General features: G+C 41.2%; 3 protein-coding genes across 3 annotated transcripts in view; 2 read left to right on the forward strand and 1 right to left on the reverse strand.

Annotated features, from left to right (window-relative positions):
• Window positions 1-2,139: 2,139 nt before the first annotated feature.
• LOC128456150 (ATP synthase subunit beta, mitochondrial) lies at window positions 2,140-6,120 on the forward strand. Its single transcript, XM_053440219.1, has 10 exons — window positions 2,140-2,281; window positions 2,918-3,088; window positions 3,178-3,352; window positions 3,899-4,020; window positions 4,115-4,299; window positions 4,395-4,553; window positions 4,650-4,772; window positions 4,859-5,071; window positions 5,583-5,784; window positions 5,877-6,120. The coding sequence occupies exons 1-10, from the start codon at window positions 2,185-2,187 to the stop codon at window positions 5,981-5,983; spliced, it is 1,554 nt and encodes a 517-aa protein (XP_053296194.1). The 5' UTR covers window positions 2,140-2,184; the 3' UTR covers window positions 5,984-6,120.
• A 518-nt stretch (window positions 6,121-6,638) lies between these two features.
• Window positions 6,639-10,656, reverse strand: zgc:172182 (coiled-coil domain-containing protein 89). Its single transcript, XM_053440352.1, has 7 exons — window positions 10,551-10,656; window positions 7,864-8,392; window positions 7,358-7,488; window positions 7,155-7,288; window positions 6,999-7,075; window positions 6,821-6,920; window positions 6,639-6,725 (listed from the first exon to the last, which is right to left on the reverse strand). Exons 1-7 carry the CDS (start codon window positions 10,654-10,656, stop codon window positions 6,639-6,641), a joined length of 1,164 nt encoding a protein of 387 aa, XP_053296327.1.
• A 947-nt stretch (window positions 10,657-11,603) lies between these two features.
• The window catches only part of lrp2a (low density lipoprotein receptor-related protein 2a), a 46,368-nt gene continuing 44,211 nt past the window's right edge, over window positions 11,604-13,760 (forward strand). The window contains exon 1 of the mRNA XM_053439534.1: window positions 11,604-11,676. Within this exon, the coding sequence (XP_053295509.1) occupies window positions 11,604-11,676 (73 nt within the window). The remainder of the gene's footprint in view (window positions 11,677-13,760) is intronic.

A 13,760-nucleotide genomic window follows, 5' to 3' on the forward strand; every position in this document is an offset into this window, starting at 1 on the left:
GGAGCAGAGAGTGAGGGACCCTCAGACGCTCACGCCTCCTTTATAAGACGGCACCTTCGGACCACATCCCATGGAGCCCTGCCAAGACTCCAGTTCTGCCCTCAGGCAGGGGGGCGGCTGTGTGCAGCAGTGAAGCAACATTATGTGTGTTTGCTGAATTTAGTGTTTGATCACTACAAGCACAATAAACTGCAGATACATAGGTTAACTAGAAGGCCAATAAGTTATTTTATTACTGCAGATTTAAAGTTATCATGTAGTGCAATTTGCTACACTTTGTATTTGACAATTATAGATCTTTCACAGCTAGGTACAACTACTAAGTAATAGTTAGGGTGAGACACATCAGGACACAACATACCTCTATGTCTTGATGTGGATAGTACAGCTTCAGGCTCTTTGTTTTGATTGAGCGAGGAGGAGGGGTGGAATTGTTGGGCTATACATGGAGACCTGGGAATAGAATTTCAGTTTTTATACTTGCATTCCCCATTCTCAGTGCATAGAGGTTGTGTTGCAAATAAAACAGTTTGCATAGTAGAAAAGCATGAATACAAGTTGCATTAAAAAAACACTGAGAAATAATTTCAACAAAAATGTTCATTTTGAAGAAGCGGTATAAAAAATACTTGTGGTATATAACCCTACTTATATACCACAAGTAGGGTTATAAAGTTTAGAGCACCTAATGGAAATGGCCTGGCCACCTTTGGTCTAAACCCTGGACTTTGGAATGACCAGCAGCCCCGCCCGAGGAAAAAAGGGTTAAAAGGTCCAGGTTTTCCTTTTTTTAGGAAGTTACTTAGCCATGATAAATGGAGACAGGATGCTAGAAATCAGATTCTGTTGTGTTTAACAGTGGAAGGTAAAAGCATATGGAAAAAACATCAACTATATATAAATTGGGTTAACTTTATTAAAGTCACCTAGGAAACAAAGATCGACAATACCTTCTAAACAGATCGAGTCTCTTTTTTAAGATCAGAAACAAATTAAAGATATCTCTTGTTTTATTATCATTTCATGAAGAGGAGGGTTGCACTTAGAAGGCGAGTGACATGCAAGATATCTTTCAGAAAATAAATTGCTGAAAGCCCCTGGTGGTTCACCTCTAAGACCCTGAGAGATGACCATCTGACTCGTAGTCGTGACCTCTTAGCATACTCCTCCAGCTGTGATTTAAAGACGCATGGGGTCCGGTCCTGTGCAGACATGGCTTAAGATTCATTTAGCATTCTGCCTTCCGTGCTCGAGGTGAAGAGGCTTTGTATTCCGAAGCTTCAGGCAAGAGGCAATTAGAGGAGACTCCCTGACACAAAGGAATGTGGCGCTGAATGATCGCTTGGCCAAAATTCAGCCCGTCACTTTGTTTTATGACGAATGGCAGCAGTTCACGGTGTGTATGTCCTGCAGCAAGATTTATCGGATGTGGAAAAATAACTTTAAAATCCAGTTGTCGTTCATTTACTTTTATCACCGACTGAATGCTTTTGTGCATGTTCCCTTTTGTGTTTATGACTGCAAACGATTACAAGATAAGAGAATTATATGAAGAGTGTTTTAATTTTAACCAATCAGATTTCAGTTGATCAATCAATCAACTGAATCCTATATGGAAAAGTGGATTTTGAAATTAATCACTTTCCACTTCTCCCCTCACCAGTTACATCAGTTTTATTGGATTTGGCCCAAATGCACGCTGTACCCCTGAAAGTCCAAAAACGTTTTCTGGACTCAAACACGTCACCCACCCCCACCCCCCCCCCCCCCCCCCCCCATCAGCATAGTGGTGAGTAGATAATGAGTGAATTTTCATTTTAGGGTGAACCATCCCTTTAATGATTTATGGATAAGGGTGAGATTAAAATAGATTTGTGCTTCTTCTCACTCCTTTTTGAATATGTAGATCCAATGATTGAGTGTTTGAGTTTTTTACCCGCTTATCACTGTTTGTAAATAACATTTGTTTCAATTTATTGTTTTTCACCTGTTTTTAATCAATTCTCGTGTTCTCATTTAAATTAATGAATGTCAGGTGTGAGGCTTTAGGGGGGTGGGCGCTGCCCCCCTGCGGTTAGAGCGGGTCATAACAACACTGAAAAAGGGCTCAGCAGTTCCTCTGATCACCTGTAGGTGTTTGTCTATGTGTGTGTCTGTGCGCCTTCACCTTCAGCCATCTTTAACATGTTGGGCTATGCAGGACGTCGCGCTCTGGGGGCTCTCAACCCCGGTATTAACTCCCTCAAGACGGTCAGCACCAACCATGCAGCTCTTAATGCCAGTAAGTGAGCACTTTGTGTTTTACACGGAGCGACTGTCAGTGTTTTCTCCGTGACTGGTTTTGTGACGCAGCAGGTTCAGCACACAACTTCTCCATGAAGTCTCTCCGTTCACTTCAGTCAGCGATGAAGAGATAGTTGTTCAGCTGGAGCTGCTCGAGTAAAAGCTGCTATATGATCACAGTGTTTCCTTCAGTCGGACTCTGTAGCTCCGGTAGTGGTTTGGTTTGCTCACTGCAATGAATGACCTTGCAAAGTGACTTTGTACAAATCAACTGCGACACAGTTTCCCTGACTTGGTTTAACGCTACAATAATAATTGTTTATCACTGTAATTCGAATTTGATGAATCTGTTAAGTAAATTGATTCCGTTTACATTTTACATAGTTTTTTATTTTATAAAACAAATTTAACTTTAAATAAGTTTATAATTTCTTCTTGTACCACGCATGGATATATTGATCATCATTCAGTCTTTTTCTAGAATCTAAAAGATATCAAATCAAACCTGTAGAAACCTAACAAATAGAAAACTAAACTATATTTAGATTTTTTTTCAGATCCAGCTGCTGTTGTCGCACTTCCAACGTGTCGCCATTTATATCAGTGTCCCCTTCTTGTCTCTTTTCCCCCTCAGGCAGGGCTTATGCAGCGGCTGATCAGGCTGCACCGGCCCATGGCCGCATCGTGGCAGTGATCGGTGCTGTGGTGGATGTGCAGTTCGATGAGGGCCTCCCTCCCATTCTCAATGCACTGGAGGTGGCTAACCGCGAGAGCAGGCTGGTGCTGGAGGTGGCCCAGCATCTCGGTGAGTGGGTTTAAGTTTGTAATGCAGCTGAGACGCCTGCTATGACCTTAAAACACTGTCTTACCGTCCCTCCTCATGTGTTTCTCCAGGTGAAAGCACAGTCAGGACCATTGCCATGGATGGTACTGAAGGTCTGGTTCGAGGTCAGAAGGTTCTGGACACAGGGGCCCCCATCCGGATCCCTGTGGGTCCTGAGACCCTGGGCAGGATCATGAATGTCATTGGAGAACCCATCGACGAGAGGGGTCCAATAACCACCAAACAGTGAGTATTCTATTGAAAAGATTGATGCTGGACTTCTGAATTTTTCTGAACCCATTTTTCGAATTTGACCTCCAGGAAATTTGGGTCTGGGCATTTTTCCAGAGTTGTCCTTTCACAGAAAAAAGAAAACCGCAGGAAATCGTCCAAGTCAGAAAATTCAGTCGAGCTTTGGCGTTTGCGTAAAGCAAGCTGAAGGCAGGACATGACAAATCAATTCTGCTGTGGAAAACACAAAATGTTGGGAGCAACCTTACGTTGTCTTTATACTGCCTCTACAGTCTGAGAGCAGCTGTAATGTCAACAAATCCCCACTATCAAGACCAAATTCTCTAAATCATTTCTGACCTCCCTACCCAGTCTGTAGCAGCTACAAACTCATTTGTTTAAATGTGGAAGTAACCTTATAAAACTTCATCACAATTTATACGATATAGTTTTTAAAAAGGGAACGATTTAATTTCCTGTGTGTGATTTGGGTCTCTTGTTGACAATAAAGTTGTATTCTATACATTTCACATTTAATCATGAGAATTATTATGTGTACAGCACTGCTGCTATTCATGCTGAGGCCCCTGAGTTCACGGACATGAGTGTGGAGCAGGAGATCCTGGTCACTGGCATCAAAGTGGTCGACCTGCTGGCCCCCTATGCCAAGGGTGGAAAGATCGGTTGGTGTATTATATTACCAGCATTTCTTTTTGACACATTCTCCTACATGCTTATCATGCTGATTGGTAATTGTTTAATGATGTGTTCTTTCAGGTCTGTTTGGCGGTGCTGGTGTGGGCAAGACTGTATTGATTATGGAGCTGATCAACAACGTGGCCAAAGCTCACGGCGGTTACTCCGTGTTTGCCGGAGTAGGAGAGCGAACCCGTGAGGGAAATGACCTGTACCATGAAATGATCGAGTCCGGTGTCATCAACCTGAACGACAACTCCTCAAAGGTCACAATCTCTAATTAGATCACTGTATTTGTTAGAACACTCAAAGATACTGTGTGTTATATCATGCTAAACTTCCCGGGTCTTCACATTCTCAGGTAGCGCTGGTGTACGGTCAGATGAACGAGCCCCCAGGTGCCCGGGCCAGAGTTGCTCTCACTGGTCTGACTGTGGCCGAGTACTTCCGCGATCAGGAGGGACAGGACGTGCTGCTCTTCATTGACAACATCTTCAGATTTACACAGGCTGGATCGGAGGTTCACTATGCTAGATTTTCTTCCCCAATTTTTGCAGATGTCATTAATGGAACAGTACTTTTTGGATCTCGTGTCTGAATGCTTGTTCTTCTCCAGGTGTCTGCCCTGTTGGGTCGTATCCCCTCTGCTGTGGGTTACCAGCCCACCCTGGCCACTGACATGGGTACAATGCAAGAGAGAATTACCACCACAAAGAAGGGCTCCATCACCTCAGTACAGGTGAGAAGACACAAGATGGGAATCATATTTCAGCACACTCTGCTATTTCTGGTCTATTCATACCCCAACTGTAAACTGGGTTACAGGCCATCTATGTGCCGGCTGATGACTTGACCGATCCTGCACCTGCCACAACTTTCGCTCACTTGGATGCGACAACTGTGCTGTCCCGTGCCATCGCTGAGCTTGGAATCTATCCTGCTGTGGACCCTCTGGATTCGACCTCCCGTATCATGGACCCCAACATCGTCGGGGCCGAACACTACGATATTGCCCGTGGTGTCCAGAAGATTCTTCAGGTTAGCCTCATGTGGATGCCAACAAATTATGACCATAGAATAAAGAGGCATGTTGCGTATTCGGTCTCTATTGTACAAAAATGAAACCAAAACAAACTGGATATGGGTGCTGCCATCTTGCACTTTTTAATTTGGAGCCAGAGTCGGCTGTAGTTATCATGGTGTGGAGCCATGGTATCAATATCCTGCTGATACGCGCACTCGACCAATCACAATTAAAATCAAACTTGGGTGGAAATTAGCAGTTAAACAGACATCAATGTGATTAGAACTACTTACAATGACAGAAACCCTTTTAAAAACGTGAACTTTGACCTAAGTTTGGTCCATGTCCCATCCTCCAACATGGAGGAGGTGGAGCGATAAAGATGATTTGGCTTCACTTTTGAGGCGCCGTCATGTGGTCCGTCTTCATTTACAGTCTTGAGAGTTTGACTCACTGTAAACAACTGCTGCAATGCATAAATTTAAATGAAACCTTGTCTCACAGTTAATCTGTTCTTTTGTTTAGGATTACAAATCCCTGCAGGACATCATTGCTATCCTGGGAATGGATGAACTGTCTGAGGATGACAAACTGACGGTTTCCCGCGCTCGCAAGATCCAGCGTTTCTTGTCGCAGCCGTTCCAGGTCGCTGAGGTGTTTACTGGTCACTTGGGCAAGCTGGTGCCTCTCAAGGAAACAATCAAAGGATTCCAGAGTATTCTAGGAGGTACAGTGCCGCACCGACGCTAAGACATGAATAAATAAGGGCTAATTAAGGACATTTGATGGTAATGACTCAATCCTTTTCTTTATGTCTAGGTGAATACGATTCCCTGCCAGAGCAAGCATTCTACATGGTGGGTCCGATTGAGGAAGTTGTCGAAAAGGCTCAGAGACTGGCAGACGAACACGCTGCCAGTAATTGATTTGTCGGTTTTACGAGATACATATTTGTTCAGTATAACTTCTAGTAGAGGAACTGCTGAAGTGTCAAGTTACATATGATGTGCTGTGGCCCCATTTCTGTTGAAATGTGAAGATTAAATAAAAAAAATATAATGTTGTGATGTTAACTTTTGTGATGGGCTTTCATTGCCAGCAGTCGGTGAGCAAACATTCTTGGTGAAAAATAACATTTGTTTTTCATTTTTATTTAAACCATGTCTCATTGGTAAGATGACAACACTTCTATCATAGTAAATGTCAAGTTCTCCAAGGTTTTTGTTCACCTCCTGCCTGCACTTGAAAACAGCCTTGTTAACTTTAAAGGAGGCAATGGACGACTCTTCTTTTCCTCTTTTTATTTTCATCCACTTAGTGCACAATTTTGATGTTGATTGTAGAATTTCAGTTTTAATTTTTTCAGAGTTAATCAGTATATCTTTTTTCAGGTTGATAACCTTTAAAGACACAAATAAAAAATGTTTACACTATATAGTAACAAATCAACCGTAAGTACATAAAAAAGAGAAAACAAGCTTGACACTCTTCTAGACAATAATATTCACACTACTCAAGGTGAGTCAACTTGTGTCATTTTCATTGACTTTTCCTAATGAGCCGGTGTTTCTCTCTAAAAATTTAGCCTATCATGTGGCGAAGTTTCTTATTCAGCTCCCTCTCCTGTGTCAGGAGGCTGGCACTGTGTTCTCTGAAGGCATCGAAATCCTGCAAACATAATTTAAAGAGGAAAACATGTTGGATCATTTCTTTATGGGCGACTGATTTCACTTTTCAATGCTGCAATGCTGCAGATTTCAAACCTTTTGAAGCCTCTGGTACTTTGTTGCTGAGTCATTGAGAGCACACTTGAGCGACTGCACTTTGACGTCTGCGTTCACAGTCTCTGCGTCCTGCTCAAATCTGCGTCAATGTCAAAGACCGATGGAGTTATTACTAGTTATACTACTAGGCAGTGTAATGTAAAATAAAATACTTTACTTGTCTTCTGCTTCAGTTCTGGATTTCTTCTCCTTTTTCCATTTTCTCTCCAGCTGCTGGATTTCCTCTTGTTTCTCCTGAATTTAAGACCAAGGTGTATTTACATGAAGGGACTGAATCACTCTAAATTTTTCAACAAATACTCTCTTATATCACCTGTATAACTCTCCCTCTCTCTATGGACAGAGACAACAGTTCTTCCTTCTCTTTGATAAGACGTGTTCTTTTCTTCATGTTGATCTCCTGCGCAGTGTTCTTTTCTTCATCTGTTTGTAGCTTCAGCCTCAGCTCTGAATGTAGACAACACTTTTATAAAAACTTGTAATTGTTGCACTTGAGAGAAAACGTCAACTACTCACCTTTGCACATTTCTACAGCTTCTCTTTGCTGTTGCTCAGTGTCGTGCAATTGATCAAGTAGCGATGCTTCTTTGGCTTTATGTTGAGTCGCTTCTTCCAGGAGTTTTGATTGACATTCAGTTAAATTCTTTCTGAAACAGAATCGCAAAATATCCAGCATGTAGTAGCAATTTATGGTTAACCAGTTGCATTACTGATTAATCCATATATCTACACTGTGAAGCACTGGCTAACAATGCTAGGGAAAGTACTATTAAAAAGTTGATTATATGTTATTAGTATTATATAGATTTGCCTTACATTATCAATGAAATGATTAAAAAGTTAAAAATGCCTATCACAATTGACATCTCCATATTGTTTGCATCAAGTCCAAATTCAGTTTTTACATTTTACAATTATGCATAAGTCTGATGTTGATTTTGATTTTTCAGTACCTTTACAAATAGATGTATCCACTAAATGATTCATGCTTATTGGTATATGAGTGATTTTAATAAACTTACTGATAGTCCTTTGATTTATTTGTGTAATCCTCTGTCAGCCGTTGGATTTCTTTCATCAGTTTTTGTACCAACACTTCTTTATCTTGCAATTTTTGGGAGAAAAGTGTGTCATTTTCTGACTGCAGCCGTTTGTTTTCCATCTTCAACTGGGCATTCTGACTTTTGTGCTCATCCATAAAGACAATAATTGCTTGATTGTTGGCAGCTAAATCATTAAACCTCCTCTCTATTAACTCTGCTTTCTTTCTTTCACTGTCCAGCTCTCTCTGGTGGTCTGTTACTCCGTCCCCCTGCTCTGTGTTGATTTTCTGCAGGGCTTGGCATTGGAGTGTCAGCTCATCTGCTCTCTGTTTCAGGATGCAGATCATACTTGACTGTTCATTTATCCTGGACCGCAGCATTTCTGTCTCAGTCCCATCCTCTGTGGAAAGACTCAGGAGTTTGTCCAGTGACCTCCGAAAACTGTCCATATGCTGGTGGGAGAGGAAAATGGCAGATGATAAAACATGATAGACAGACACAATTAATACTACTTATTATAACCACATGCTTATATTAATAGACGGGCACATTTAGCAGCTTGATAGCTTATTCATGCTGTATTTGAGCTTTAAAAAACAAATGCATGTGCTTGGCCTGCTCACTGCTGCTTTGCAGTCCTAGAAATGTTTTTTCAGGCAAATTAATTGGCTTTTGAGGGCTTTAACATCCTCAAATTCGCACCTCCAGCACAGAAGTGAATTTAATTTAATTTAATTATTTTTTTTAATACTTAATTATTATTTTTTATACTTAATTATTTTTTTAATTTTTAATTTTTTTAATTTTTGCTTTTATATTTTTAGACACATATTTTTAGACACAGGTAGCAGGTGTGTTTATGAGGGAAGCAGCAGGAAGGGAAATTATTTGTTTTCTACCCTACTGTAAATTCAACTTGGACAATGGACTTCTTTAGCCTGAGTACAACCCAACAAGTCTGGTGCCTCAGTGGCTTTTTGTTAAGTGTATGAATGTTGACAGAACCATCTTTTGGACAGAGAACCACTACATGAAGAAAAAAACTATCCTTTGGAACATCAAAGTAAAAAACATTCCTTTGGAAAATTAGAGTTAAAACCCACCCCTAGATCAACAAAACTGGAAAAATTCCAGTCACATTCTAGTTTTTAATGGAGATCCTCACGAGAACATTTTGGAAATGACCAAAAAATGTATTCTGCTCAGATAGAGAGAGTAATAAGCTAGACACCTATTAAAGGTGAAGATGTTCAAGCATTACAGGCTTTTGCTCTCTTTCTCCGTGGATGCTGGAATGCAACAGAACAAATCATTTACATGAAGGAATTGGAAATGCCATCAAACATGAGAATCATTGTGCTGACGTTGACCTTTAAGCTTCGAGAAAAGTGAAGGGGCACTGCCTGTGATCTGCAAAAGTACAGAGGGCCAATGATTATTAATATTTTTATTTTTGCATTTATATTTTTAGACACTAGGGGGCAATAAAGACTTAGACCAGGTAGGATTCCAATGGTCTTCTTTAATTGCCTGAGTACAACCCAACTAGACTTGTTTATTTTGAAAGACACATCTTTTGGACCAATAGCCACTACCAAATTACGACACAAGGAGTATTTCAACTCGTAATTACTTTTTATAGACATGTCTAGAGCTTAATCGAATTACAATGTCCTTTTTGAGACATTTTGTGACTTCAAGATGTAACTGCTCGTTGTCATACTCAGACTTTGATCTCCAACATGACCAGCATATGAATTGAGGACTCTATTAACAACTTGTGTAAAACATCATAGTCAATATGACATCTTACCCAGATCAAGTTGGAGTTTTTTTGTCCATGTAAACATGCTCACTGTTTTTAAAATGACCCAATTTACTGAAGTTGGGACAATGAAGTGGCAGACCTGGGTGATATCTATAATTTCAGTAAAAAGAGGTGTCAATACAGTCTGATTCACATACATAAGAGCATTTATAGTAAAAGTACAGCTGTATTGTCAGCCAATATACATGTGAAAGTTCATGTCAAAGTACTCATAAAGGCAAACTATTTCCTGCCACTTGTATAATTTTATGTATCGATTGTTATTATTATAAATTTATGTTAAAATAGCTTAATTTATCATCACAGTCAAATCTAGAGTTAACAAGACAACTGGGAAACGGTCCAATTTACAGGTAAGAAGCTGGCATCAGGGAATATTTGGAATTATGGCGTAGAATTGGGAAAAAAAATATTAAAAAATCTTATTTCTAACATGACCTTATCATTATATCTCCAAAGTATTGATAGTTGTGTGTCAGAATCTGAATCAGATTTGTAGCGAAGTGGCATTTCAACACACAAGGAATTTACTTTGTTGTTTGGGAACATAACAATCATATTAAGTAGGAAAAAGATTCCCAGATTAAAGCAAATTAAGAGTCAAATACTGAACTTCAGGGGGGAAATACATAGACAGCTACCTAAATTACAAAAGCATTGGGTGAAACGCTATATATTAAAAGTTAAACATTTATAAAGAAATGACATGCAGACTGTGTGTGTGTTTGCAAGTAGTGGATGTGTCAGTGTGGTGGACGACCAGCTACAAAGTCTCTGAGGTTCACACAGCCGTGTAAACACAATAGTAACACTCATTGTAAGGAAACTCTGAACTCACAATTCTCTGCAGACTCGTTAGCAAACAGTGATTTTTCATCGTTGTCACATTTACATACCTCAGAGGATCTGATGACCTTCTCAGCATTTCTCTGAGGGGCTGCCATGGTGACTAGAAACGCATATTCTCACTTCTACGTGTTGTTTTTGTTGTTTTTACTTTTTAAGTTTCACGCTCAGCTTCTAATTTGACGTAAGAAACTTCTGAGAGTTTCAGTTGCTCGGTCGCTAATGGCAACAGAGACGGATACGTTGCTCGGTCGCAAGATGGCGCCGTTCGGCTTCACACCGGTCACCAGTGGAGGAACGCACCGCACCGACAAACAACGGTAATCTTCTAAGTGTTCCTTAAATCCCCTTTGTCAACGTTGCGTTATTTTTTTTTTGAACGTGGCAGTTTTATTGGTCACTTTTACCCCGTTTTTTAAATGTCTGTCGTGTATCAATTGAACGATTTCCCTACGCCTCCCTAAATTAAATATTTATAAAATTTATAACATCTTAACGCTTCGTTTTCCATGTGTAAAATACTTATAAAGTGAATTATTATTGTGTGTGTACATTAAATTCAGTGTGTGGGGGTTGTTGGTGTAAAATATGCCGCAACAAGTCTACTACTAATCAGGCTCGGACTAGAGACGCAGGGATTACGTGACATCACCAGGCCTCCAGGACTCCCTGGTTTATTATGGTTATTTCTAATAGTTCGTATAATCTAATAGTCCCATGATTGTTTTCCCTTAGCGGCAATGACTTTAAGTCCCAAGTATGGAGCAAACACAAGGGGCCGAGTGAAAAGAGTTCACCGGCACTCGGGACAAGTCGGGCCCGCATGGCGTTATGCAGATTCCAGGGCCAGAGGGATTTATCCGGAGGGCCGGGGCTGGGGCTGGGGCTGGTGGGGGGGAGCGGCTCCGGGCCTTTGTGCACGCCCCCTTCTCATCAACTCGCGGGGCCGAGAGAGACAGACAAGAGGAAGGCAACAGCATCCCAGGGCCAGTTCCCCCCCCACAGCTCCTCCATCTGCACCGCGGAGCTGGACGGACCGGCCAGAATGTGGAGAGCACCGCTACTCAGACTCCTCCTCGTCTTCGTCGTGTGCTGCGTGCGATGGTGCCACTCTGAGGGTAAGTGCTGTGATTTATTATTTATTTAAGGGCTTTATTTTCCAATTTATTTATTTCATCCACACTCAGTGACACCTTAAAGATTCACTGAGGCAAAGGGAGGGTTGTTGAGATACCAGTGATCCCCCCCCCCCTTCTCCCATTGCACTTGTTGCTCAACCAAAACAAACCTCAGATAAATTGAACTTTTTTCTTGCTGAATTAAAGAAAAAGGTGAGCTCAGTTTATTTTTTATAAGAAATTAAGACATTCAAATTGAGTGAACGCTTGAAAACAACCCTGCTGCTGACTGAGAAAGCCCTTGTTTTACCCGAGCTACTCGATATCCTCCACTCATGTTAATGTGGCCTTTAGATAAAGTAAATCTGGCTGTAGAGCTAAACGTTTTACCACATAGTATTGCTTTAAAGGTTAGGCACAAAGCCCCCCCCTCAGACAGATTGGAAGTTCTCCTGAGGAACTTTTGCCTGAGCTTTACTGTTGCTAGGTAACAGAAAAGAGCATGTGACTTACAGACAATCTGTGAGGACTGAGGGCTGCTGGTACAAATCTCATTCGGCGGGGCAGGTCGCAAAAATCACTGATTCCAACTTGATCGCGCCCCGGAGAGGGAAGAACTTTATTGTCCTAACGTGAGACGGACGAACAACATGCTGAGATGCTGCTCTTTTGTACATGACAGCCTTGTGTTTGTCTCCCTGTGTTTGTCGCCCCGGCTGGATCCTGCTTCTCAAATTGTAATCTGCTTTCTTTTTGCTCAACCCTCAGTACGTAAGCTCCTTAGTGTGAATCAAGCAACTAATTAGACTGCAGGTGCTGCAGAATGGAACCATTTCTACCTAAGGAGCAGTTTAAAGTTGAGAGAAAGAACTGCAAGGAGAGTAAGGTCACAGCTACTGCTTTTCTTATTGATTTATTATGAAACGTCCTATTTCCTCACTAGCTGACAGACACAGAAAAAAAGAAAAGAAAAGGTCAAACTCTACATGCCAAAGAAGACAATATATATCTGAGATTGTGGCATCTGAAAAAATGTTACTTGGCATTTCCTCTGAATCGCAGCAGTCTCTGTACTCACAGCTGAATTTTGATGACGACAACTGAAACAAACAAAATGATGTCTTATCTAAAAAGCACAGTATCTTCAGTAGTAATCTGTTTCTTCATAAGCACATGTTTATTTAGATTAACACACAATAATACAGGTTTGGAGACTTGTGGGTTGTGATGTGGCTCCTCCATTTATCTTTCATCTGAAGGTATAAAAACAACGGCACATTAATGAGACCAGTGACCACCACAGTAGAATAAGCTTCCTGAACATTTCCAGTTAAGCGTGAATCACATTGGGAGTACACAGTACAGATTACAAATGGTTTATTTGTGTAGTTCCACTTTGAGGGGACAACGTACTTCCCCTAATCTCGGCTTGATCCTCCGCCCAAATCCTTAAGTGTGATAGTTGTTTCTTCCGTAACTTTCCGTGACACCCTATCCCGGCCTCAGCCTTGAGACTGATGCAGAATGCTGACACTGGCACTAATAGCTGATGTGACTGTCGGGGTGGTTAACTACCCTCTGCAGATTTTGCTGTTCTACACACATTTTGTTAGTAAATTGAATTGTTTTCTCCATTAATCATTGCCCGCTTACATCCTAATAACCCATTAAGTTCACAACAACAACCTCAATTATGTTACTCATTAAGTTGTTACTTCATGAGAGGACTATGAAACAGTATAATGAAAACAGACATGTTTACTAATGTCATTTCACTCCGCTTGGGCTCAGGTCATGTGCGCAGCTACAGTCCGTCTCAATTTGATCAAACATATTTTCGGTTTTAGTCTCTTATGACGTGTTCAAACTTCTAAGGTCATACAAACTTGCCGGCCTGTGCACGTTAAACCTCATGCATGCCGGCTTCTTTCCGGTGTAGGAGCCTAAATCCTTGTGCAACAGTAACACAGCGTTAGAAAACAAGAATGCAGTTGGCACCGATCGAGAGCAAATCCTTTCTTTTCCTGCAGCTCCCTGAGTCTAGGTTACAGACACCGAGGATGGAGTCCAGCCCTCCAACTCAC

Source organism: Pleuronectes platessa, chromosome 14 (assembly GCF_947347685.1).
Source record: "Pleuronectes platessa chromosome 14, fPlePla1.1, whole genome shotgun sequence".
In the NCBI taxonomy this organism is placed as follows: domain Eukaryota; kingdom Metazoa; phylum Chordata; class Actinopteri; order Pleuronectiformes; family Pleuronectidae; genus Pleuronectes; species Pleuronectes platessa.

Coding starts and splice junctions, on each gene's coding strand:
- zgc:172182 (XM_053440352.1), bottom strand. CDS start 10,656: ATGGCAGCCCCTCAGAGAAATGCTGAGAAGGTCATCAGATCCTCTGAG. Junction 7,489..7,863: donor AATAAATCAAAGGACTATCA/GTAAGTTTATTA, acceptor ATTCTGTTTCAG/AAAGAATTTAACTGAATGTC. Junction 7,289..7,357: donor AGCTGTAGAAATGTGCAAAG/GTGAGTAGTTGA, acceptor GTCTACATTCAG/AGCTGAGGCTGAAGCTACAA.
- LOC128456150 (XM_053440219.1), top strand. CDS start 2,185: ATGTTGGGCTATGCAGGACGTCGCGCTCTGGGGGCTCTCAACCCCGGT. Junction 2,282..2,917: donor CCATGCAGCTCTTAATGCCA/GTAAGTGAGCAC, acceptor TTTCCCCCTCAG/GCAGGGCTTATGCAGCGGCT. Junction 4,300..4,394: donor TGAACGACAACTCCTCAAAG/GTCACAATCTCT, acceptor TCACATTCTCAG/GTAGCGCTGGTGTACGGTCA.